This window comes from Mauremys mutica, chromosome 7 (assembly GCF_020497125.1).
Source record: "Mauremys mutica isolate MM-2020 ecotype Southern chromosome 7, ASM2049712v1, whole genome shotgun sequence".
In the NCBI taxonomy this organism is placed as follows: Eukaryota; Metazoa; Chordata; order Testudines; family Geoemydidae; genus Mauremys; species Mauremys mutica.
This window is the reverse complement of record NC_059078.1, coordinates 102,733,538-102,759,930: the sequence shown is the minus strand read 5'-3', so window position 1 is coordinate 102,759,930 and position 26,393 is coordinate 102,733,538. Positions and strand designations below refer to the sequence as shown.

General features: G+C 39.6%; 1 protein-coding gene across 1 annotated transcript in view; it reads left to right on the top strand.

Annotated features, from left to right (window-relative positions):
* The window catches only part of JAKMIP3 (Janus kinase and microtubule interacting protein 3), a 127,403-nt gene that overhangs the window by 65,997 nt on the left and 35,013 nt on the right, over positions 1–26,393 (top strand). The window contains exons 11-20 of the mRNA XM_045025746.1: positions 4,061–4,144; positions 11,403–11,465; positions 14,690–14,788; positions 15,905–16,003; positions 16,098–16,151; positions 19,554–19,619; positions 20,107–20,175; positions 20,267–20,344; positions 24,139–24,342; positions 24,893–24,958. Of these exons, the coding sequence (XP_044881681.1) occupies positions 4,061–4,144; positions 11,403–11,465; positions 14,690–14,788; positions 15,905–16,003; positions 16,098–16,151; positions 19,554–19,619; positions 20,107–20,175; positions 20,267–20,344; positions 24,139–24,342; positions 24,893–24,958 (882 nt within the window). The remainder of the gene's footprint in view (positions 1–4,060; positions 4,145–11,402; positions 11,466–14,689; positions 14,789–15,904; positions 16,004–16,097; positions 16,152–19,553; positions 19,620–20,106; positions 20,176–20,266; positions 20,345–24,138; positions 24,343–24,892; positions 24,959–26,393) is intronic.

The following is a 26,393-nucleotide window of genomic DNA, read 5'->3' as shown; positions in this document are numbered from 1 at the left end:
CCAGATAATGCAAACAATTAAATAAGGCAATTTATACTGACAACAAAATATAATTACAAGCTTTCGATGTTAACTGGCTAACTACCTACCCTGGTGGATTTATAGATGGGTAAAGTTTCCTGGGGTGTAAGGTGCAAAAGGAGCAGAAGTGGTCTTTTCCTCATGCTGCTACTGCTGTCTGCAACCTGCCCAACCACATTTATAGGCCACCAACCTACCCTTGTTCTCATCAGAGCAATCCCATGATCCAAAAGGTACCTTGCCTGAAGTAGAGGTTGAGGGTACAATGAGAACCCTCAATGGCTTTACAATTGAGTTCCTCTTAATGGTAAACTTTTTTTAACACAGATTCTTTTATCTGCAACTATCCAGTTCCAGTTAAACAATATATTCTCAGTTTATACTTGGGTAATTTTGCTATTGCCTTGGGAAGAAGCAGTACAATATCCATGGAGATAAGTGCTTTCCAGAGTCCTGTTGCAAGTAAAATGGGCAACTTTTCTTTAAACTGAAAAACTTTTTGCCAACCAATATTTCAGTTCTGGGGTCTCTGTTGCGCCTGCAAGACCTGATGGCAATGCTAATATTTAGTGTTAGCAGCAATAGTCCTTGCTTTATTTTTTAACTGTTAGTGGGGACATCAACTGAGTAGGAAGAAGTGAACCCTGAACCCAGGTCTTGGCATTAAAGCAGAGGAGGAGTTGAATTTGGATCATTTTGTTTTCAGATGTGTTTCTTTATAGTTTTTAAATCTATATATGCTCTAAAATTCACTTACTCTGAAAATATATATTCTCAACCAAACTGAGTGCAGGAATAAACAAAAGAGTTGCCTTCATGTATGTTGAGAAGCTAGCAAAAAGTCAACTACAAGCTCATCTAATTAAAACTAATGTTCTAGACTTGGTACAATCTGGATTCAGGCCAGGACACAGAATTGAAACCATTTTAGTGGCACTGATGGATGATTTCCTCTTGTCAATGGTTAGAGGACAGATATGCATTGTCATCCTACTGGACCTCTCTGCAGCATTCTACACTGTTGACCATGAGAGTCTGCTGTTTCACCTAAGAGAAGTGTCAGGTATCCAAGGTAATGTACTAAAATGAGTTGTCTCCTTCCTGGAAGGATGGTGTTAACAAATAGTGATGGGAAACTGCAGCTCCACTGCTAGATCCCGTACTTGTGGAGTTCCACAATGATAAATTCTCTTTCCAGTCTTTCTCGACATCTGCATGCAACCATTAGGTGAACTGGTCCGATGGCACAAAGACTCAAGTGTCGGCAATATGCAGCGGATACACAATTCTGTCTATCCTTCACCACATATGATCACTACCACCAAGATGGCCTAGTGCTTGGATGAGATCAGCACTTGGATAAAGTACAGCTGCTTGAAGCTGAACCCAAGCAAGAGAGAGGTGATGCTGATAGGCAAAGTGAAGTATTCTGAAGAGCTTGTAACCACAGTGCAGTCTCCTTTGGTTGAAGATACACACCCACAATTGGTCAATTCAGTCCATAGTCTAGGAATATTCTTGGATTTCTCACTGACACCGAGTTCTCACATATCAGCATTTGCAACTAATGCTTTCTACCATCTCTGCTTGACTAGGAATCTCTGTCCCCTCCTGGTGGATGAAGACCTGGTCTCAGTTATACATGCATTTGTAATCTCAGCTGGATTACAGCAATATGATATAAACTGGGCATGAAGCCTTCAGTATTTAGGAAACTCCAAATAGTTCAGAATGCTGTAGTGCATCTTTTGAGCAATACAGGCTACCAAGAACATATCAAATCTGTGTTCTTCTCCCTACCTTGGCTTCCCATAGACTAGGGTTTCAGTCCTTATCTTCAAAGCACTCATTGGTATGTGCCCAGAGTATCTAAAATATCATCTAAAGCTCCAAGACAAAGAGTGTGGTCAACAACTTCACTCCTCAGGCACAATAGAATTCTCAACAATAAGAGTAAAGCTCATCTCTGCAGGAGACTTAACTTTTCTGGGGTAGTCCAAGATTGTGTAATGAACTCCCCTCAAAAGTAAGGACTGTCACAATCCTCGCCACTTTCCACTTCAAGTGCAAAAAGTATTTCTTTGGTCTTGCCTTCTCTAATATAAACACAGCAATGGATCTATTAAAAAAGACACGCCTACCAAAAGAAGACACTCAACTACACATGCTTTTTCCCCTGGAAAGAGAATGAGAGAACAAATAACATGACAGATGTGTAGTCATGTTGCTTAAGGCACTACTGCAAGCGCTCAGATACTATGGTGAGGAACACAGTATAAATATCTATATAGAATTGAATAGAATGCCATTGTGGTAGAATACACTGTTGTATTCATACCATACACACTATTGCAATCTTTGTACAAAATATGCCTTGTAAGGTATCATTTGAAAACTCATAATTTGCTGGTCAAGATTGTCCTGGTAAAATATGTGTGGCAACATTGTATGTGAAGTTATAAGATTCCCCGGTATGATGTTATTAATTAATACATGTTCCAAATGCCACAGCCCTGGCCAGGCAGAAGTCAGGTCTGTCCTAAACAAAGGAAGGAATGTGTGCTTGCCTTAATTTGCATTTCAGCAGTAAACAGAGTCATCAAGCAGGAAGGGAAAACAAAGGAAGTTCTAAGAGATGAAAAAAGCCATCAGGGAATATTCTTCCATATAGACTCTTTGTCTCCTGGTTCTCGGTTGGAAATGTTTTTCAAGAGGGTGACTGAAACTATAAAAAAGAAGGGACAATCACACAAGATATCCCTCTCTCTCTCCCCGCCTATCACATTCACTGCACTTGAAGAGACAAAGGAAGCAGCTGTTGGATTTTGGGGGAGGGGACCTGACCTAAAGAGTTTGGTCATAAGACTGCTGACACCATGTGGCGAGAGAACTTTTGCTTTGAATTTAATGCAGTTTGTTAAGTTAGGCTTCAGTAAGTGTTTTATCTTTATTTTTCTGCCTCATTTCTTACTTAAAATCTATCTCTTTGTAGTTAATGAACTTGTTTTATCTAATCCAGTATGTTCAAGTTGGTATCTGTGTATCTCCAGTTGTGGTAACAAGTTGTGTGTGTATTTTTCCTTTAAAGGAATAATGGACTACATATATTTTTACTGTCCAGGAGAGGGCTGGGTGGTACAGGAAATATGTTTCTGGGGCAAAATCCAGGACTGGGGTGTGTGTTGGGGTCACTCTGTAGCATAATCAAGGCAGGTAAGAGCCAAGGTGTGGCTGGCTGGTTGCAGCACACACAGAGACATAGCAGGGAGTGATTTACATTTTGAAAGGGATGATGCAGCTACTCATTAGCCTGGATTGTACCCTGGTATATCACACCCATACATCCATATTTTATGTATAAAGATAGTTAAGAATTAGAATTAGCTTTATTCTCCATAAAATATATACATCACATTTAAAGAAAGGTGTTGGACTGTGAAACTAGCTTTCCATTAGCCTTTGTGCTTGAAATCTACATATACTACAGTTAAACATTTGTGTACTCAAAATTATGGTCATAAATGTAGAGGCTGCTTTTGACAATTTGTGCCATCATATTTTTTGGTCTCTTTTAAATCAGTTTAAAACAACACAAATACAGGTAGAAATCAAGCATGCCCCTCAGCCTATTAATGTATCTTTCCTCCCATTCTTATGGGAAGACAAATCTCTGTTACTCCATTTGCTTTTTTAAACATCCTGTTTTGACAGAACTGGATAAGGGCAAAAACTCTTCTGATCTATGAACAAAGAGTGTAACAAATATTCTAATGTAAGAAGCAATTAATCTTTTGCTGTTTAAGTGGCTAGTTAACTGGATGACGTTCATTTGAATCTTAAATTATATCGTAACATTGCTATCCCATCATACAAGTTTTCCTTTTAAAATTGTTAATGATTGGCCCTATCATAAGTACTTCACTGCAAATTAATTCCCCCAAATGTCTTCAATAAATATTTGATATAAGTGTTTGATGTATCTACATTAGCATTTTGGCTTTTAGAGAAAGTTTGATGTATCTTTTCTCACATCCTACAGACGCGTGAGCAGCTCCAAGCAGAAATACACAGATCACAAGCTCAAATAGAGGACCTAGAAAAGGCACTTGCTGAGCAGGGACAGGTAACGTACTCTGAGAAAAATATTAATTACTGCCATCTCCAGCAATAACTAGCTGTTCTGTAAATTTTCTGCAAAAGAAAAATATACTCACATTATAAAGTTTGTCATATATGATAAAAGACAGTAGTATAGTTCAGTTATATACACACACACAAATATTTTAGGAAGTATCACTTTGATAATACTTCCTAAAATATTTGGCCCTTTATTTAATTACAAAACACATCTATCAAGCAGCAGTTGTGTGTCGTTATTGACACTCTTAAATCCATTTAACTGCCCTTGCATAATTATGGGAATCCCCTTCAAACTGTGTACCATTGGATTAGGAGAGATTAATATCACATTATTCAACAAATGAGTTGAATAATTCATTAGAACTGAACATTAAATCCATGCTGTCTAGGGCTGAGTGAATACTGAAAGAAAAATATGTGTGAATGTTCATTCATTTGCATAAAGAGAACTTCAAATTTGTGAATGTGAAAATTATACACTAAAAACCTGAATCAAAGAGTTATGCTCATCCACTCATGGAATACACTGTGTTACCTGGGGGCTAGACTTATTAAGGATTATTTGCCAAGCTTTACTATTGTCAAACCTCATTTTTATAACCACGGAGAACAACTTCTTTGCTCGGAATTTTAAAAATATTTTAGTCTCATACATGAGACAAACTCTACAACATTCAGATATGCATGATTCAGAGATAAGAAGCAGAAAGATACTCCAGTCTAGAACCTTGGAGACCCTGGTTCAGTTCGTATTTTGCCATAGTCTTCCTATGTGACTTTGAGCAAGTTGGTTAGGGCCAGGTATTTAAGTACCTAAAGATTCAGATAGGCATCTAGTGGCACCTACTTGCCTTTGAAAATCCCATTAGGTACCTATCTCTATTTTTAGTTTCCTAAGTATCTTTAAAAATCTGGTGCTTCATTCTTCAGGTCCCCATCAGTAACATGGGGATAATAGCACTTCTCTTCCTCACAGAACTGTTGTGAGGCGCTCAGATACTACAGTAATGGGGGCTATATAAGTGCCTAAAATAGATAGGTAAAATTTCAGAAGAGATACATAGCATGTATGGAACATTCTAGCATTTAACCATGGAGCTGCATGGGCAGTAGAACTAGCATGTGCATTCAGTCTCACTGGTGGTGCTTAAAAGCAAGGAAACTGTTGCGCACCTAACGGAGGGTTCCATTCTGAAGTCCTCAGGCAGCATAATCAGTCGTATAATTATGGGTCCAAATTTATTTTTATAACTGTTTATTTTTATTTTAAAAGGTATTTATGGGAAAGTGCACAGGTAAACTTACAGCTAAGCACACACGATAAAATTCACCCCTGAGCAACAGAACAGAACAGGGGCTATATACCACTTAAGTCCCACCAAGCACTATTAAATATGATTTATTTTAAAGCACTCTCTACTGCTTTTATCCTCCATCTCTCACAAAGCAAACTACCGAGGGATAGATTTGGTTCTGATATCTATTTGAAAATGTGTTTGTCATATGTACTGAAAAAGTCCTGTAGCAAAGATGAAAGATGATTATATCTTGGCAATAAGGCATACAGGAAAATAGTCCATGTTTTAAACTCATCATTTCAAAAAAATAAGTATTTTAGAGATTTTACATCTACCAGACTACCAGCATGCACAATGTCTGTGAAAAGAAATTCAAAGGACATTTGAAGGAAAAATGTTCACCTCAATACAAACTAAACAAAAATACCCTTTTGCCTCTAATGGTTTTCTTTGCAGAGATTGTTGCTTTGTTAAATGAAGGAGAAAGGTGGCTATTACATTAGAAAAGCAGTTCCTAGGCTGTTTAACAGGAGCAGTGAGCACACATGTTGGTACAGACTGTGTACATTATCAAGCAAAGAGACGACAATTAGTGTGCAAAAGCTTTTCCTCTTTTTTTTCTTTTTTCAAAATCTTACATGAATTTGTTCATGCAATAGAGCTGGTTTAGAATGCTTATTGTGCAACTATGTATAGTTTTGCACAAAATGTCTGTGTTTTCAATTCAAATAATCAGTTAAGTAGCTTTTACAAAAAGAGTAAATTAACATACAATTTTATTTTATATACACAAAGTTCCCTCCTGAAAATTTACCTCCAAATGATTTACATATTGTTCTTGTAGGATTTCATCAAGCTCTCATTGAAATCAGTCTTAATATTGCCATTGACTTTAATGGGACTTTAATGTACAGTCAAAACATGTTTTCAAATGTGTTATTTCTCTCTTTGATTTGCTAATGGGTACACTTAAAAATTTTTCACTTCTTGAATCGCTGCTGAATGTCTGGCCTTGTATGATTGACTTATTTAAAGAGAGGTTCTGTATTTACTATCTTTAGTCTAGCCTGGTGATTTCATCCTCCACACCCTCCATGATGCTTGGGCTTGGGTCTAATATTATTTCCATTGATTGTTGACATTCTAGTGCCTGGCCTATTCTGCATTATTAAATGAGCAGGTCCAGATAACTTACATCCAAGAGTTTAAAAAGAGCTGGCTGAGTAGCTCCCTGGACTGTTAATGCTGATTTTCAATAAGTTTTGGTGCACTGTGGAAGTTCCGGAAAATTAGAAGACAGCTAAGGGGTAAACAGGATGACTTGGGTAATTATAGGGTTGTCAGCCTGACTGATTCCTGGCCAGGTAAAGGAGTAGCTAATACGGGACTTGATTAAGAAAGAATTAGAGGGTAATGTAATTAACACAAATCAACTGGGGTTTATGGGCTAGATCCTGTCAAACTAACTTGATATTTTTTTGATGAGATTACAAGTTTGGTTGATACAGTGTTGACATAATATACTTAGACTTTACTAAGGCTATGGCTACACTTGCACTTCAAAGCGCTGCCGCGGCAGCACTTTGAAGCGCTAAGTGTAGTCAAAGCGCCAGCGCTGGGAGAGAGCTCTCCCAGCGCTGTCCGTACTCCACCTCCCTGTGGGGAATAACACTGGCGCTTTGCAGCGCCGCAGTTTGCAGCGCTGGAGAGGGTGTGTTTTCACACCCTGCTGCAGCGCTGCAAATTTGCAAGTGTAGCCATGGCCTAAGGCATTTGACCTGGTACTACATGACATTTTGTTTAAAAAATAAGAACGGTATAACATTAACAGGACATACTGTTATGGGGTGATTTGTTTTGTCAGCAGACCTATTGGTCTGGTCCTCTAACTCCAGTCCTTCTGTCAGTGTTTAGCAGGGACGTCTGGGTGGTCAGCAGGCCCCTCAGTAGAAGCTTCCTCTGCTGTCACTGTAGAGTGGTGCTCCTCCAGGAAATGGCTTCTTTCTTCCCACCCTTCTCACCCCACACCTGGGGCTCCTGAAGCTCCTTTGTCCTGGTTTTTTCCCAGGAGCATGCTGGGCAGTGCCTAAATGTGGGGGCTACATGGCCCACTACTCCTCCAGCCCTTACCCTGTCTCTGCCTTAGTGTGGAGTTTGTAAACCCCATCATAAAGACATTAAATGAATTAAAAACTGGGTAAGTGATAGGTCTCAAAATGTAACTGTAAATGGGGAATTTTCATTGAGCAGGTATTTCTCCAGGGAGTCCTGCAAGGATAGGTTCTTAGCCCTTGTCCCTGCCAGCAGGTATATGGGATCTTGGGGAGCAACTACCACACGGGTGGGGTGCAAAATAACCTTTATTAAGAAAATGCAAAAACAGGGAAAATTCAATAGTGAGGGGTATGGGGTTTGTTAAGGTAGACAATTGGGGAGGGGTTTCTTTTGGTGAACAGTATAGGGGGTTTCAATAGTGGCGTACAATACAGTTGGTAAACAATTAACACTGAAGTATAAAAGCAACAGGTAGCTAACAATTTCTATGTAAAAAGGTGTGTCACAGCAGCATATAACCAACTAACAGTTATGGAAAAATATGTTAAATAACAAACAATTTTAGAGGTAGGAATGTGTCACAGTGGGGTAAATGTAGAATGTGTGGTGTATCAGAGAGAAAAAGGTAACCAATGGGGTTTTATGCTAGATTGGGATGGGGGAAGAGAAGCACGTGGTGGAGCAGAGGGAGATTTAAACTTAGAGAGACACAGAGAACAGAGAGACTGTAAGGAGTGAGAGGGACACAGAGAAGCTTGCGGGGGGGTTGCAGTGGGAAGACAGACTTAACCACAATTATACAAAACACAGCAAAATCTTATCTATGATCTAACTTAACCAAGACTACACAAATTAGCAAGTAACAAAACACAATGCAACAATTCTCTAAGCCTAACTTACAGAGTATAATGCTAAACCTAACTTAACCTAATGAGTGCACCTTATACTAGGGGTGGTTCTCCAAGGGTGTGGCTGCAGCAGTGGAGCAACTGCAAGTGAGCTGCCCAGGATAGAATCCAGGGAGGCACAGGTTTATTTCTAGCAGCAAAGGAGCTGCAGAACCAGAAACAGATTACAGATGCAGACCAAGGAGTTAGTTTAGGTCTGTCTGTTGGGGAAAGAAAAGCCAGCAGCCAAGACAGGGGGGGGTTTGCAAGAGGGAGTTCTTACCAATCCCCAGGACAACAGCAAAGTCAGAAGCAGGTACAGTAGTTTTAGCATCAGAGGACGCAGAGAGGACTCAATTCGTTCACAATAATCAGGAGATCTCCAGGCAAAATTCGTTGTTCGTGGGAGGGGAGTTTAAAAATGGGGGTACGCTCAAAAACAAACGAGAGTGGGGAGAGGGCCTCCCAAAGACCCCTAGCTGATCAGACCAGGTGGCAAAGCAAGGACCTTCTCCGAGGTCTGATTAGAAAATGTCTGGTTATATAGGCAGACTTAGGCAGTTTCCCACCAGTAACTTTGATTGGTTCCCCTTCTTAGAGGGGAGGAGAGAAAGCAGGGAAAAGTCTTCAGGTGAGCACAGACATGTCTGGGCTAGTTCTAAGTCACAGGCATGACTTACATGCTCAGCTATGTGGCCATATAAGGTCTTGCTCTCCTGGGCAGCGCCCCCTACACCGAGCCCAGGTCTGAACAAAGGAGGCAGAGGCCCACCCCCACCTGAGCAGAGCAATGGCTCCGGTTAGTCTGCAAAGGCCATTCCACTGAGCAGGGCCAGGCTATGACTTTTGCTAGCCCCATGGCCGGGAGGGGCGGCCACACAGAGAGGAAAACAAAAAAGGAATGCAGCAGGGAGGCAGCTGTAACAGACAGCCCTATGCTATTTAACATTTTTATCAATGACTTGGAAGAAAATATTAAATCATCACTGATCAAGTTTGCAGATGACATGAAAATAGAGGAAGTGGTAAATAATGAAGAGGACATGACAGGTCACTGATACAGAGTGCCTGCATTTTAATATGGCTAAATGTAAATGTATACATCTAGAAACAAAGCATGTAGGCCATACTTATAGGACAGGGGACACTATCCTGGGAAGCAGTGACTCTGAAAAAGATTTGGGGATCATGGTGGATAATCAGCTGAACATGAGTTCAGAGTGTGACTCTGTGGCCAAAAGAGCTGATGCGATCCTGGGATGTATAACACAATCCAATGGCTGGAAGCTGAAGCTAGATAAATTCAGACTGGAAATAAAGCATACATTTTTAAGAGTAAGGGTAATTAATCACTGAAACAATTTAGCAAGGGTCATAGTTAGGGCTCCGTGTTTGTCATGGAGGTTGCAGAAGTCACCGATTCCATGACTTTCCGCGACCTGCGTGACTTCTGCAGCAGCCGGTGTGGCTGACCCCCAGGGCCGCCCAAGCAGCTGGCTCCAGGTGACAGCCACACCAGCCGTTGCTGCAGCAGCCCTAGGGCTAGCAGTGGCTGGTGTGGCTGGCCCGGGGACTGCCTGAGCAGCGGTCCCTGGGGTGGCCAAAGCAGTCACAGTTGGCGGCCCCTGGCAGCAGTCCCCAGGTGGCCAGAGCTTCGGCGGCTCCCAGCAGCTGTTGCCATTAGCCCCACCCCCCTCCCAGCAGCAGTCTTTTAGAAGTTCTTTTATCAGCTCAGGTTTGGCTTTTACAGCCTTTATTCCCTTCTTACATCCCTGGAGCTTTCACAGATTTTAAACCCCTCCCCATATGAAATAACCTGGAGAAACCTTCAATATACTGGAAATTCCACCCCCTAAAGCTCCCTCATCAATGTCCTGGCACACCTTTAGTGTGTGATTCTCCTCCATGTGGACTACCCAATGAGAATAGGTTCTCCATGTTCTGGCTCTTTAAAAGGTGCCTATGGAAAAAAGATAAATTACCCACTCCCAATTTTCTCCCCCTGCTGTTCAGCTTTTGGAATCCTATCTGCTTACATTTCTTCCTGAAAATGTTTCTGATGGATCTTCCAAAATTGGAGGACTCAGCAAACTACTGCCATGCCGTCCAACAGGGAAGGGAGAAGAGAACTGGCTACATCAGCCTAGGAGTAGAATTTCCATAATAGAATTTCCATTCAATAGCTCCCACCCCTTCAGGTAGGGCTGAAGGAGGGTCCCCCAGATATTAAAAGTGATGGAATATAGTGGGTCCTCCCTCATTATCATTCAGTTACAAACTTCTTCAAAAGATGGAATGAATCATTACAAAGAACTGAATTTTGTAGGAAAAAGAAATTTTGATTTCTATTTTCAGCAGAGTGAAAAATTAATTCAAAACATGCTCTATATATGGTTCCTTGAGAGAATAATTATGAAGATATTTATTATTATTATTAATCACTCACATAGGATTTTTCAAAGGGATTTACAAACTTTAACTATAAGTGATTACTTGCTTGCCAGCTCAGCCCAAAGCATCAATGATCTCAGTGAGCAACTAATGTTCCAATTATTTTTCCCCCATTTCAATCCAATAAAATAATTCATCCATCTAAAAATAAGATTTATCTTTGTTAATCTTGGGAAGCATGGAAATCAAAATACAATAATTGCTATTATCTGTTTATTAAATTATTGTAATGGAGGTGCCTAACTTCTCGCTTTTATTGCAATCATCATTCATTTCATTGATTGACAGGATTTTTCATGTTTATTTCTGTTAAATTGGAGTATTTATATTCCAATTACATTTTAAAAAACAAAATACTATGTAAAAAGAACTTTAAGATGCAAAGTCAAGCACTCAAAAAAGTAAGGAAATGTCAGAATTAAGGTTGCCTGTTAAATTTTAATTCAGCCCACTTCTGTGTATGGATTATGATACAGTCTTTAATTACATGATCATATACTATGGCAGCACTGTCAGTTTCTCCTACAATATTAATCATTTATATTTTAAGGACATGAAGTGGATTGAGGAGAAGCAAGCATTATATAGAAGAAATCAAGAACTTGTAGAAAAGGTATTTATTCTCAGCATTTCTATTCCTACATTTAATATATTTTTAATTATATAAATAAAAAGAGATTAAGGAAGGGTGAGGTTGGGCTGCCATGTACTGTGGCTGGGAAGGAGATTAAAGATCATCTAGATGTGGTTCAAAAACTATAAATGAATGCTTTGCCTCAGTTTTCAGAAAAGATGCTAATATGGTACATGTGCATTAAGGCAGTACGGCTGATGAAATGAGTGTCTAGAAATCAAAACGATCACATCTGAGATGGAAGAAAAGAGCATAATGTGCTCAGATCGAGGGGAACAGATCATTTCCATCCCAGAATACTGAAAGAACTGACTCAAGAGATTGCTAGTCTGGTAGCAACAATCTTTAATAAATCTGTCTGTCTCCCATATGATTGGAGAACAGCTAAATTAATGCCTATATTTAAGAAAGAGAAAAATGTGATCTGGGCAGTTACAGACCAGTTAATCTGACCTTAGCGGTATGCAAGCTTTTAGAACAAATTGTGAAGGAAAGAATAATTAAATCATAGAGGTAAGTAGTAAAAGGGATGCAATGCAACATGGGTTTATCAAAGGTCAATAATGCCAGGCTAACTTGATTTCCTTCTTTGAGAAAACACTGATTTTTTTAGAAATTGCAATAGATCAAATATACTTGAACTTCATTAAAGCATTTGACATGGTACCATATGGGAAATTATTTGTTCAGTTAGAGAAGATGGGAATCAATACATAATTGAAAGGGGAATAAGGAATTGGCTAAAGGAGAGAAGGTGATGGGTTGTGCTAAAAGATGAATGATCAGACTGGAAAGAGGTTACTAGTGGAGTTCTTTGAAGATTGGTCTTGTGACCATCCTTAGTCAATATTTCTGCACAAAAGGTAGGATGAGCTAATGAAATTTGATGGTGATACAAAGTTGGGAGGCATTGTCAATACAGAGGAAGATCAGAATATTGTATGGGAAGATCTGGATGATTAAATTCATTAGTACAAAGTGAAAGGTCATGCACTAAGGGCCTAATAATAAGAATTTTTGTTGCAAGCTGGGGGCTCATCAGTTGGAAGTGACAGAGGAGGAAAGAGACCTGGATGTGTGGGTCAATCACAGGATGACTGAGCCACCATTGTGATGTGGCTATGAAAAAAACAAATGCAATCCTAAAATGTACTAGGTGAGGCAATTCTAGTACAGATAGAGACATATTAATGCCATTGTACAAGGCGCTGATAAGACCGCATTTGGAATACTGGGTACAATTCTGGTCTTCCATGTTCATGAAAGAGTAAATTAAATAGGAACAGGGGAATGGAGGACCTATCTTCTGAGAGGATACTGGAAGAGCTTGGCTTGTTTAGCCTAGCAAAAAGAAAGCTTAGATGGGATATGACTGATTTCTATAAATACATTAAGGGAGTAAATACCAAGAAGGCTAAAGAGTTATTTAAGCTAAAAGAAAATGTGGGCACAAGAACAAATGGATACAAACTAGCCACAAACAAATTCAGGCTGGAAATTAGAAAAAGGTTTCTAGCCAGCAGAAGGGTGAGGTGCTGAAACACCCTCCCAATAGGAGCTGGGTGCAGGAACAGGGGCAAACAACTAAATTAGTTTTAAGAGAGAGCTGGACAAATGTAGGAATGCAATTGTATGATGGGATAATTTGTGATGGTAAAAGACAGAGCTCCAAAGCCCTGCATGCACTTCTGCTTTATGTCTTATGTTCCTAATGCTCATGTTTCAGACAGCCACTGGTGGGTTCAGGAAGGGATCCCCCCAGTGTATTCTGGGAGGGGTTTTTTTATCTCCTCCCTCTGAGCATCAGGGGTGGCCACAGCTGGAGATAAGACATTTGACCCGGTGGGCCAGGGCTCTGAAGTGACATCAGTCATTCTCTCTCTCAGGTGCCTGTCTGGCTGGTTCTTGTTCACATGTTCAGAATCTAATTGATCACCATATGTGGGGTCAAGAAGGAATTTTACCCTGGTCAGCTTGGCAATGACCTTGGGGAGTTTTTGCCTTCCTCTGCAGCGTGTGGGTTGTTGCCAGGATTATCTGGATTATCTCTGACTGTGACAAATAATAGTCTAGTTTCCTGTGGGTTGTAATACTTTGGCCTCATTTCAGTTGCTGGATTTAGTGTGTGGGTGTTGGTAGCCTGTGATATACAGGAGGTCAGACCAGATGATCTAGTGGTCCCTTCTGGCCTTATACTCTGTATTTGTAGAAGCTTAAGGAATGCATGTGATTTGTTAGTATAATTTAAGTACCACTATAAAATGTTTTTAAAGTATTCCACACAGCTCTAATTGGAACAATTTTCATACAGTAATATCTTCATCATTCCACAATTCAGAAAGATTGATAAGGTCATTTTATGGAGCTCTTCACCCGCTTTAGAACTCCTTGATAAGGGGAACTAAGGGGATGGTCACTCCGGGGAGTGGCTTCTGAATTTCCCACACCCCTGGTCTATTTACTCAGCAATCCCTTCATTTCATTCAGTGTATCAGGCTGTGCAGAGAATATTCCTACTGTGGACTTGTAATCGGGAGCAGCGCCAGAGTTTCTGGCGCCCTAGGCAGAATTCGAGGGGTGCACGGGAGCTTCCGGTTTCACTCCCATCGTGCCGCCGAAGAAGGACCTTCCGCCGACATGCCGCAGGCGACAGCGGCAGTCACTGAGCTGCTCAATTGCCTGCCACTGTTTTCCGCGGCATGTCGGCAGGTCCTTCTTCGGCGGCGCGACGGGAGCGGAACCGGAAGCTCCCGTGCGCCCCGTGGGGAGCGCACAAAATGCCGCCCCCTGAATCCTAGTGCCCTAGGTGACTGCCTAGGGTCACCTAATGGAAGCGCCAGCCCTGCTTGTAATACACAGATAGGTCTTGAGTCTGCATCCGTACCCACTTTGAGTAGTACTTTACACAGCAAGTCATCTAATTAAAAACAGTGTAAAGGTTGGAGAATTAAGCCCTTACTGATCAATCCTGTTCCACTGTGTCTAGGATCTAAGCAGAATGCTATCAGAGCTGTGGAATACAGAATTACACCTTGGGCCCAGATGATTTGTAGAGTGACCTTGAAGTGTCACTGAATCCAGAATGTTTGCTTTTAAGCCATGAGCATTGCCAGAGATGCTGAATTCTTAACAGATTTAGGATTTATACAAAAGTTAAATGAACCATCAAACTTTTTTTTTTAATATTTTATTTTATTTTTCAGATAAAACAAATGGAAACAGAAGAAGCTCGGTTAAAACATGATGTTCAGGATGCTAAAGATCAGAATGAACTCCTGGAGTTCAGAATATTAGAGCTTGAAGTAAGCAACTGTTATCTATACAACCGTTGTCACGCTTTCTGCATTATGTTGTCTAAGGCTAGAAGGCAGTCAAACTCGAGGAACCCCTTTGCTTTTATACTGAAGATGAGCTCTTCATTAAAAGTGACATCAATGACTGGTACACAGTGATACTAAATGAGGATTAAAAATACCCCAGAAGAACAGCATATCAAAATTGACTAATACTGATTTCTACCTGTCTTCCCGCATACGTTTTTAAAAGATCTTAACCTTTAAACTCTAGTTAGAGCCCAATTTATGTCACAGATGACTTTTTTACTCTGCTGTTCTTCCACTATACCCGTTTTAAAATTTAACAAGTGAAGCAAAATCAAAACTTAACACAGAGAACAATAATTATTAAGGAGTTTTTAGTTGTGATTTCTAAAAAACATTCAGCAATATATTGTTATTGTTCAACATGCAGATCAGGGACATTGCATGGCCCTTCACATTGTACTCATTCTGGTGAGCTTTTTTTTTTTTGGTCACACAGACTTTTTGCAGAATTCATGGAGAGCCTGGACCTTCAACCCTTGATCAACACTGCTGGTTTGCAGCATTTGTCAGACAGCACAGACAGTAATATCCCAAACAGATGTCACTTACATTCCTTTGGATTTAAACACATCCAGGCTACCCAAATGTAGCCCACTTACCTAGCCAAAATAATGACTAGACAGTCATGGTTGGTGAAAATTGATGAAGCAGTGTGAAGAAAGCTTGTATTATTACTGTGTAAGCTTGATTTATTCTCTCTGTGGCTAAATAGAGATCTTCACTGCCTGTCAGTCTAGTGAAATCTTCCACAAGCATTACAACTTCTCAGATAAAGAGCACTTTTCCCTCTGCATATTAGAATAAATAGCCATAAAAGGCAGAATGAAAGATTTCCCACCTTTTTGTACAGTAAATAGATTCTTATGGATAGTGATATTCTGTAATTTACTTATTTATGATGTATTACTTTTTCAGAGTTCGATTTATGGAATGCTCATATTTATAACATATTCTTAATGAAGCTGAAACTTATAGTACAATATGATGGTTAATTTAGAAATTAAATCTCCTTAAATATAATTATTTTTATTTTAGGAGAGAGAAAGAAGATCACCTGCTATCAACTTTCATCACATTCCTTTTACTGAGGGGAAAAGTCCTCTCCAAGTTTACTGTGAGGCAGAAGGTGTAACGGTAAGTAATCCCCTTTCTTAGGATTGCTTCCTCTGAATACCAGGGTAATGCTATATTCTGACTTCTTTTCTGTACTCTTTTCTCTTGTTGTTAGGATATACTCGTAGCGGAGCTAATGAAAAAGTTGGACATTTTAGGGGATAACGCCGTAAGTGTATGTTCCCTTAATAAATTGTGCATGTTTCTGTTAATTATTTGTGCTTTTATTAATGTAACATTAAGACAATCTAGAGCATGGGCTTTTTTTTTTTGGTTTGTTATTGAGGCACTGGGCTACAGGCAGAATGCTCGCTGCAACTTAACATAATGTGTTAATGGGCCTTTCAGGTGTGGCACAAAGCATCTTAATGTTATAACATGGCTCTTTGATTTTCAATTTCAAATGTTGGTAACATTCTTTTTAAAAATATGATTTTTCATGAAAGATACTATATCTTTCCATTGTTCATGTGTTCTTTGCTTATTTGCTTACTTGTATTTATTTGATTTTGCATTTTAATAACTGCATTTTAACTTTGTAAGGCACCTTGAGCCTTCGATATAGGCACTTCTAAACTGAAATACATGCGTACATACGTACATACATGAAATAGAAATAGTTTAAGTATTAGAAAGAAGAGAGGAGGTGGTACTTAATAGTTGGGAGGGGGAAGCCTTTGCCCACCACTTTACAATACTTTTCATTTATTTTTTAAATATTGTTCTCAAACTCCTTTTTTGATACGTTTTTGGATTTTTACATAAAGCCTGAGGTACAGCCTTTGTATGGGTTCAGAGTAAGGAGAATGGGGAGATGAAATTCACCCCCTTAACTCAAGGGCCAAGCTACAGGGCAGTTGCACAGTCTCCCACCCCATTTCTCCACCTGTTAGTCCAGTTGGGCTGAAGTAGCAGCCACACCCTCTTTGTTTGGTTGTGCTGGAAACTGGAGTCACTGGATCTGCATAAACATGGATGCATAGTTTCTCACCTGGCCAGTCCCCACTTCTCTGCTCTACTAACATTCTACACCAGCCCTGCAGAGACAAGGTCCATGGTGCAAAGAGGGTTTTTTTCAACTGATCAATATCTAGTACAGCCTCTATGTGGAGGGTCTTGTGCTGGTCCTCTGCACCAGGAGTGAATTTCTCACTTACCGACGCTGCATGTAAAAGGTATGCTTGTAGCATGGATGGGGTACCAGTGCTAGCGTTAATCTAGCTAGCACAAGTAACAATACTAGTGTAGATGTGGTGGCATAGGCTTCAGCACAGACTTGCAACCAGAATACATACTCAGGGTCCATAGAGGGCTTGTTTTTTGAGTTGGCAGCATGAACTGAAGCCCATGCCACTACATGTACACTGTGATTATTATCTGTGCTAACTAGATTAAAGCTAGCTAGGTTAAAGCTAACACATGTATGCCTACCTATATTACAATCACACCTTCATTTCCAGTGTAGCCATATCTTTAGTGCTTGTAGCCAGCAGGACTGCAGTCCTTTCTTTTGCGGAAGCTGAGAAAGGTTTGTTAAAGAAACCTCTATTTAGCTTTTGCAATAGAAAGTGAGAGTTGAATGTTGCCAGCCAGCCACAGAGCTCCAGCCAGGCTTACATGAAGGCACTTTAAAATAGCCTCTCTTTTCCTGTGAGGTTCTAATTAGGCCATGTGGGTCATAATTTCTCCATGGGCTGTTGGATCGTACATATACATTGTGAGCTACGGACGTGATTCCCAGTTCACATACTCTCACTTTAAAGACTAACAGATTTATTTGGGCATAAGCTTTTCTGAGCTAGCATGCTAAAAATAGTAGGGTAGCCACAGTAGCACGGGCAGGGTCGGCGCAACCCATTAGGCGACTTAGGCGGTCGCCTAGGGCACTAACATTTTGAGGGCGGTGACAGCGGCGGCCGGATCTTCGGCCGCCCCAGTTGTCGGGTATTTCAGGGGCGGCACCTTGCACCGCCTAGGTTGCCAAAAAAGCTGGCGGTGCTCCAGAGCACAGGCAGCAGTGGCATGGGATAACCGCTCCAAGTACATACTCACGAGGTTCAGGCTGGTTTGTGCTGCCCAGATCCAGGATCACAGAATCAAACAGACAGCTGAGATGAGTCAGAAGAGGAATAAGAATGATTATTATTAATAATGGAGTATCCAAGAGTGTATAAACAACTTTACAGACATACAAAAGTTTGAGTTAACTATCTAAGTGCTGATCCTACAACCATGCATGTGAGTAACTTTACTAACATGAATACTTCCATTGTCTTCAGTTGAACTACTCACATAAAGTTACTCACATACATAAATATTTCCAAGGTAGGGCCCTAGGTAGATATACACAGACAAGGGAGGAGACAGAAGGGCAAATACAAGCGAGATTTTTTTTTACCATTTTTTTGCTCTTATTCTTTCTTATTTTTCTTTATTTATTGTTAAACCCTGACTTATTTGCTCACCGTTATGATTGTTTCTTAATAGTACCTACTGATTCCTAGGTTGTTTTTATTTTGTTTCTATTTCTTGTTGATTTTTTTTTATTGGCTTTACTGTTACTGGTTTTCTTTTAATGCATAGAAGGGACTGCCAGATGTGAGCAGTCCCATTTAACTCAGTGAACTGCTTATGGGCATTGGAGTTTGCAGGACTGGAGCCTTTCCTGTTTTTTGTTCTTTCCTACAGACATTTCACTTATATTATGAACATATTGATATTCAGTGTGCAAATGAGTCCAGGCCCAAGATTAGATTGGTGACATCATTGTTGTGCAATGCATGGCCTAATACATCAATGTGACATCACCAGAATGCTTGGCAAAGAACTGAGATGCAGCTTTCAGCACTGGGTGCCCTGTAGCCTTTCTATAATGCTAACTCCATAATGCTGCCCGGCTAACAATGACAAAGAATGTGGTCTGTTAAGGCTTGTGCAACAGAGGCAAAAGCATACAAATAACATGCCAGCTAGATAATATGCAAAATTCTAACCATTTCAAATCCATGAATATTTTAGTTTTTATTTGCAGTTCATAAGTGTAGTTTTAATAATTTAAAGATTGCCAGCAATAAACACACACATGCATATTGATGGTGTGTTCACTTTTAATCAAAATCTGAAGTAAAAAGAAGTTTTTAATTAGACATTTTCAACAACAAAAACTTTTGGGACTTTCATATTTGCTTCTTTTCTTTTCTTTACTATGTGTTGTCTTGTGTAATTGTGCGGTTATCCCCAGTTGGGAAAAGAAAGGAAACAGTGCCACTTAAAAAAAATCAGCTGGTTTTTGATGTGCCAACAGTTTGTTGGTAAGTGTGAAGTTTTTAAGGAGAATTAGGTGTACTTACATTGTTGCATATGAGAACTTCTAGGAAATACAGTTTTTTACTGTAACAACTCAGCATTAACTTTAAAAATTACAACCATATTCTATATTAAAATATGAATTTTTATTTCATGCAATATTCAAGGAGAGTATTTAAGTTTGTATATATTTAATGCAAGCGCTGCCCAAAACCAATACCAAGGCATGGAGGTTTATTGTAATTATATTCTCCTTTTGGTGCAGAATCTGACCAACGAGGAGCAAGTAGTTGTCATACAAGCAAGGACAGTTCTGACACTGGCTGAAAAGGTAAAAACATATACATCCCTAGTAAGTGAAATAATGTTATACAAAGTTTTGCCCATCTCCGAATGAGTTGACTTGAGCATATTAGTAATGTAAATAATTGTTTCTTCACAAAATGGTAGAATTTTTTAAGCACAATTATGCTTCTGTAAAACTTAGTAATTTATGAGGGAAAAGATATATAAAGATAATACTCAGATAGTACCGTAATTTATATTAATGCCATTTGAGTTATAAAAGATATATTGCAAGGCTTTGGAAAAGTGTCCATCCCCCAGTCATCAATTTATATAATAATTATCTAATGTGCTTGATACCCACCCCTCTTAGTGGCTTTAAATTAAATGTATCTCATATGGTATGCTAGAGTTGTAATAAAAGTTTAGTAGAAGAACATGCTCTTTGGCAGAAGCTATGTGCTGCTATTTTGACTCTGGAAACTGATCCATCAAGATTTAGGACTTAATCTCTTGTTATCTTTTATATACAGTGGCTACAGCAGATAGAAGTGACAGAATCTGCACTACAGCAAAAGATGCTAGATCTTGAGAATGAAAAGGTACTATAGGGAGTGTTTTGACAATAAAAGAACAGTCATTCAAGTTGTTGCTAAAGTAACTGAGATAACCTAGTCTTCTTTACATCCTTAGGAGCTATTTAGTAAACAAAAGGGCTACTTGGATGATGAACTTGACTACAGGAAACAGTCTTTGGATCAAGCACACAAGGTAAGAAAAGTCAGTCTTGGTAGACCTATGCTACCTTTAACAAATTACCTTATATAATCCTACAGTCCTTCTGCATACAGAACTCCCGTTGAGTTCCAGTGGCTGGAAGAGTAGGTAAATTGAATTGTAAGCAAATTATTTAGACCTTGATCCAGCAATGAGCTACATATGGGCAAATCTCGTGCTTGCATGGTGCTCTTTGCAAAATCAGGGCCTTAGATATTCATGTGTTGTTATTATTTATTAATTTGTTTTGTACAAACAGTTTAACATAGCTGAGATTCTAGATTGCAACTGATGGAACAGTATTTTGTGAGTATTCTCCTTTCCCTCCAAAAATAAATCTTCTATCTCAGGGTTTGTCCCAGGAACCTAGTCTACAAATCACCTAGCTAAAATAGGTTTTCCCCAGCATCTACATTAGGACAAATGTTGAGTTTACGTCATGTTTACCTAGCATATATTAGCTAACCCTGACCCCTAAATTTGACCACTTTACTTACTCAGTAAACAGTTTCCTACAATTGTGGTTGTATTTACAGCTGTACTTATAGATTCGCACCACTAGAAAAACTAGCTAAACATATTTATGAAGTAAATATTTATACCAATATTTTGCACAATTATAGCTTTTTCCTGCGCTTTGGGAATTATGTGTATCTTGGACATGGTCATGTCTTCTAAGGGCTGAGAAGAATACTTCAGTCCTCCTTTAAATGTCTAATACATGCTATGGTGTGAGAACATTTGGAGGAGCTTTTATTCAATACACTTTTTAGTCCTCTAGGATTTTTTAAGAGCTTGATCTTACCAAGTACTCAGCTTTTCCTGGGACTAACTTCCATGCACAGCATGGAGATGATCCCTGTCGAGAACTGCATATAATAAGTAGTTCTAAACCAGCTCCCTATTTCTGAAGTATTCTGAAAGTGGGCATAGTAGTAAAGGGGAAGATTGATTGGCATTGTCCATTACTCCTTTCCCGTCACATATTCCTCAAACTTCCCACAGCATTAAACGAACTAAAGAAAGAATGTTGTTATGTTATCACAATGACACCACCCGCACCAGCTGCAATAGGAAGAAAGTTAGTGTGTTGGTGCTATTTCTGAGCACAGTTGAGCATATTGTGAGCCAGCTATTGCATTCTCCCAATGCAATCTGTCATAATATTAGGGAAGGAATATCTCAGTGATGGAAGGTCTACAGAGGTCATGGAAGGCCTATAATATTGCAAGCCTGAGAAGTCTCTGTAGTCGTCTCTGGAGAAAATAAATGTAGTTCAGCAACTAATTTATCTGGTGTCCACTATCCAGCTGGTCAGAGCTCATCTTTGCTCACTCTTGTGCCATATGCTGAACGCTATGTATCTGGGATTATGTAAATGATGCATGAAATGAAAAATCCCTGCAGACTGAACCTAATGTACACAGAATGCAGTGCAGAATTTTCATAGACAAAACAATGTTGGTTCACCTGTTTTATCTTCAGAGACTGATTTAAATATGGAAATCTTCCCAGATCAAACATTTACCCATTTAACTTAGAGAATGAAGCTTTACCAGGGAGTCAAAGAATACTTTTATTCCTGGTGAGTGCACCATTCCCTCTCCATTATCTGTGTATAATCCCACCACAAAATCTAGCAGTTGGTAGGCTGGCTACAGCAAAGTATTGTGTAGCTATTCAGTACTTCCAGCTTCTTAATACTGTGTGTTCAGCAGTTTACGTCCCATTGCTATTCATAAAAATCTTGACAAATTAGGGGAAATTTAGAGAAGAGCAATAATAATAACTGGTTGGCTGGAGAGATTGATTTCCCCATATGGCATGACTGGCAAACTACCGTGTGGGTTTTTTCACCTTTTATCCAACATCCAGCAGGTCTGGTTTGGGGATTTAAGTTACAGTTGTCTCAAATGTGTCAGTTGATAGGCTAGAAAGGGTCTGATGTCAGGTCCCATAACCCAGTGGGCTGCCTGGGCCTTGAATCTGTGCATAGCATTGCATGGTGACAGGATAAGCCGCTATATCTTGTGCAGCTTGTGGCACCCCTCATCTTAATTCTCCTGCCTCCAGTGCGGAGGAGGGGAGCAGGTCAGGATGCTGGTTTCCAGGAATGGTCCAATGGCAGGCCTGAGGGCATAAAGGGGCATGACCTTCACACTTATCCAGAGATTTATAGTCCACCGGGGCAGCCGGTGCCAGTTGAGAACTGCACGGGAACGACCCAGCTGGGTAGTTCCGGGTGCTTACCCTGGTTAGGTAATCATTTTTAAATAAAGTTGTACCCTCTGAAATTCATCATATTATGCTGTCTATGTCTCATTGTTTCTGTGTCCACACCAAATGTCTATGAACATGTTTTTCTGCTGGGATTTAAATAACTCCAAAACATGGTGCAGTTGTACTAGTGCAGGCATGAGAATGTGAAAGTGACAAGAAACAGAGGAGAGAAAAAAATAAAACTGACCAGTCTATTTTCTGTCTTCAAGCTGAATGAAATATTAAACGAAAGCAAACAGTGGGTGAAAAGTGAATACACCATCTCATGTGTTTATTAATTACACTTGTTCTTTTTATATATTGCTCCTTTAAGAGAAACATTTCCTGCTAGAATCAGTAAAGGAAATATTTTCCTCATAATGTTTATAACCAAATCTGTGTATGAACAACAAAAATTACATTTTAAAAATACATCATCAAGGCAGGAGAATAGTTTTTACTGTTTAACACAGGGTCATTTCCCAACCTTGTTTGTAATATTAACAACCCCTTAGAACCTTGAAACTGAAATGGAGATTCCATACGTTTGTTGTTTTCGTAATGTTACACTATGTTGTTAATGCGGTGGTGAGGATGCAGACTTTTGTTTTGTTTGACAAAGTGTTGAAGCAATTATTTAAAAATCACATATACTCATGAAAAGAATTAGAAGAAAATTATATGAAGGAAAGTCAAAGTTTGGGTCTGTCTGTGTGTCCTATAAAGGAAGATGTTTATTACAATTCTGATCCAATCCTGCAGTACTTAAACAGTTCCTACTGACTTCAAGCGTTGACATTAAGTGGAAGTTAGTTTTCATTATACATACAGTAATTTCCTTGTACTGGACTGTAACCTTGTGCCTTTCCTACTATATATTAGGGTTAAATTCTCCCTTAACTCTTTGTACCAAATTCTCATTGACATCAATGGAACATCTATACATTGGAAGAGGATAGAATATACTCATTTAATATCTGGAAACCTTACAGTGTTAAGTAATTGAATGTCAATTCTTATTTCAGGAATATGCTGTGGAGCTGATTGTGCCCAAGTCCTGGGTCCTGTACACCACTCCAGCAGTGTACAGAGACATAGAGGAGAGATAGAGTCAGGGACAATTCCGCTGGCTCAACAGTGTAAGGGGTATAGCACTGGGTACCCCAGTGTAAGGAGTAGTGCATGCCTGTAGTGCTCAGTACTACCATGATTCTGCAATGCACAAAGGCAGGTGAGCAGAGGCTGCTGCAAATGCAAGCAGTCCCTGGGGCTGCTCTGACTTACACTGGGGACCTTTTTGGCTGTCACTGCAGCCCAGAGTCCAGGCAACAAGAAGGTGGCTTAAAGGAATCTTTGTTCTCTTCCTGCTGGGCTATGCTTCTCAGGTGGTTCAGCACCGAGTCTGCCAGTATCACTTCCTATTGCGTCGCTGCATGGGACAAGCCATGCTCTCAATAATGCTGACAAAATCCTCGGCTCACCTGTAAGAGAAAAGGATAAGCTAACCGCCTTATTTTGGTTTTGTTTAGCAAATTCTGGAATTAGAAGCCATGCTATATGATGCCCTGCAGCAAGAAGCTGGAGCCAAAATGTCTGAAATTCTTTCAGAAGAGGAGAAAAGCAAGCTGAAGAATGCTGTAGAGCAATGGAAACGCCAAGTTATGAGTGAACTCCGAGAGAGAGATGCCCAGATTCTGCGTGAAAGAATGGAGCTCATTCAACATGCACAGCAGGTACACATTGATACAAAGAGGTTTGTCTCCTTCATTTTTAAGCATAATGAACAGGTGAGCTCTGTCCCTTTCTTCTTGGCTATGCTGCTGCTTTTACTTCTATATAAGAGGTAAGTATTATTTTATTATACTGAATGAGGATCAGTGTATATTTCAGCTTTGTGAATCAAATATTTCCTTTAGTTCTTGTCCAGTTCCTTCGCCAGCAAGCCAATGTATCTGGGTGAAGTTAAAAGTAAGGGCTGAGATTTTCAATGTCACCTGGGGGATTTAAAGACACAAAGTTTCAGTTTCCCGTTCATACCCTTCAGCTTTTGGGCCAGATTCTTATTCGCCTGGGCTATATCCCCAATATGAGCCCTGTGTTTGTTTTTTCAATGTCTTTTTCATACAGTCATTGTATTGGATCAGGACACATCTACAAATGAAAACACAAATCAGTTTGCAACCACAATATATCAGTTACAGTCTCCTTTTTTTTAAAAAGACTCTCTTTCCAGTTCAGAAAACTTTGTTACTAACACATTGTTTTATGGTTTACATCTTACAGAGAATTAAGGAGCTAGAAGAAAGAATTGAAGGTCAGAAAAGACAGATAAAAGAATTAGAAGAAAAGGTATGGTAATATAAATGAAACATCAATGATAAGATATACATATATGTGGCTATATAGGCATATATCTTAAGAAAATAAACTTATCAAGAAAGTAAAGTTGCAAATAAATGTTCTTGTAATGTTGATTCACTCTTGCGCTGTTGGTGTAGATGGTATTATTGCAAAATCTCATGTAAGAGCTGGACAAACCTCTAAAGACTGAGGTTTGCTTCAGTTAAACATCTGAAATGGTGATGCATTTCTGAAGTTTATTCAAACTTAGCCATGGCTATTTGGTCTGGAAAGCCTATTCTCACCAGTTCTCTGTATTCTGTTTGGATGGGAAGCACAATGACAGAGGCCTTTGCCCAGATATTTGAATACTTGGGCTTCCAGTCTTGGCTGAAAACAGGAAGTGCAGAAACATATGAGGATAGAAACAAACAAGTTTACTGAACCTTTTCAGATATTGGGATGGTTTGAGTTTAGGGCAAAGTTTCAAATCAGTTGTCATTTTATTGGAACTTGTGCCAATGTGAGAAAGATTTTCGATCATAAACTCTTTGTGGAAGACACGGTCTTTCTCTCTGTTTGGGAAGCACCTAGCACATGCACATTTTGAGTGCTACTATAGTGCAAATAAATAAAAAAATTAATAATAATTTCAAATAAACTTGTGAGTTTAAAAAGCAAGAAGATATTTGAGGAGATGCATTAGCACAGTGTCTGGCATGTATCACTTCCAGGCTCCCTCTGTGTATAGCAGAATGGAGCATGGAAAGGAGCATCTTGCATTTCAAAATAAACCCTTCTGGGAAAGAATGCTCCAAATTTGCAGTTTGATTTTTTCCTCTCTTCACCTCTTTTCACACAGACGTCCAGTACATGGGCTTGGTGTGGAGAACTATGCAGTTTTGGGTGGGGGAACCTATCTAATTTGGAAGCAGGTCAGGGGAGTGCAGAGCATCATCTTTACAGCCACTTCTCACGCCTTTGGTGTTGCTGTCCATATCTCCTATGAGAAGGTTCCAAACACACTGTTCTCAGCCTGTCCTCAGCACTCCCTCATCCTGACACATTTAGAGTTGCCATGAGGCTCATTTCCCAGGAGATTCAGAGGCTCCCCTGCTGACCACTTCACCTGTCACCCTTCCACTCCACCCAGCATAGGGGTTTCATGACATAGAAGGTCTTGCTCAAGTGTTGCACCAACTGATGAATTTTACCCTAGAAGTATAATAAACCACAGTAAAAGCATTTCTTTCTAGGAATGGGTGAATCTGTTCATATATAATAGCAATTTATCTGAACTTTCACCCAAAACTAGAACCAAACCAAAAAGAAAAGCTTTTTTTTGAAGGTTCAAAAGAAATAATTGCTTTCCTCCCACCCTTCATTTATTCCTGCCATTCTTGCTTCCAGCCAGGACAGGATGCATATGTGCAGGAAATCTCAT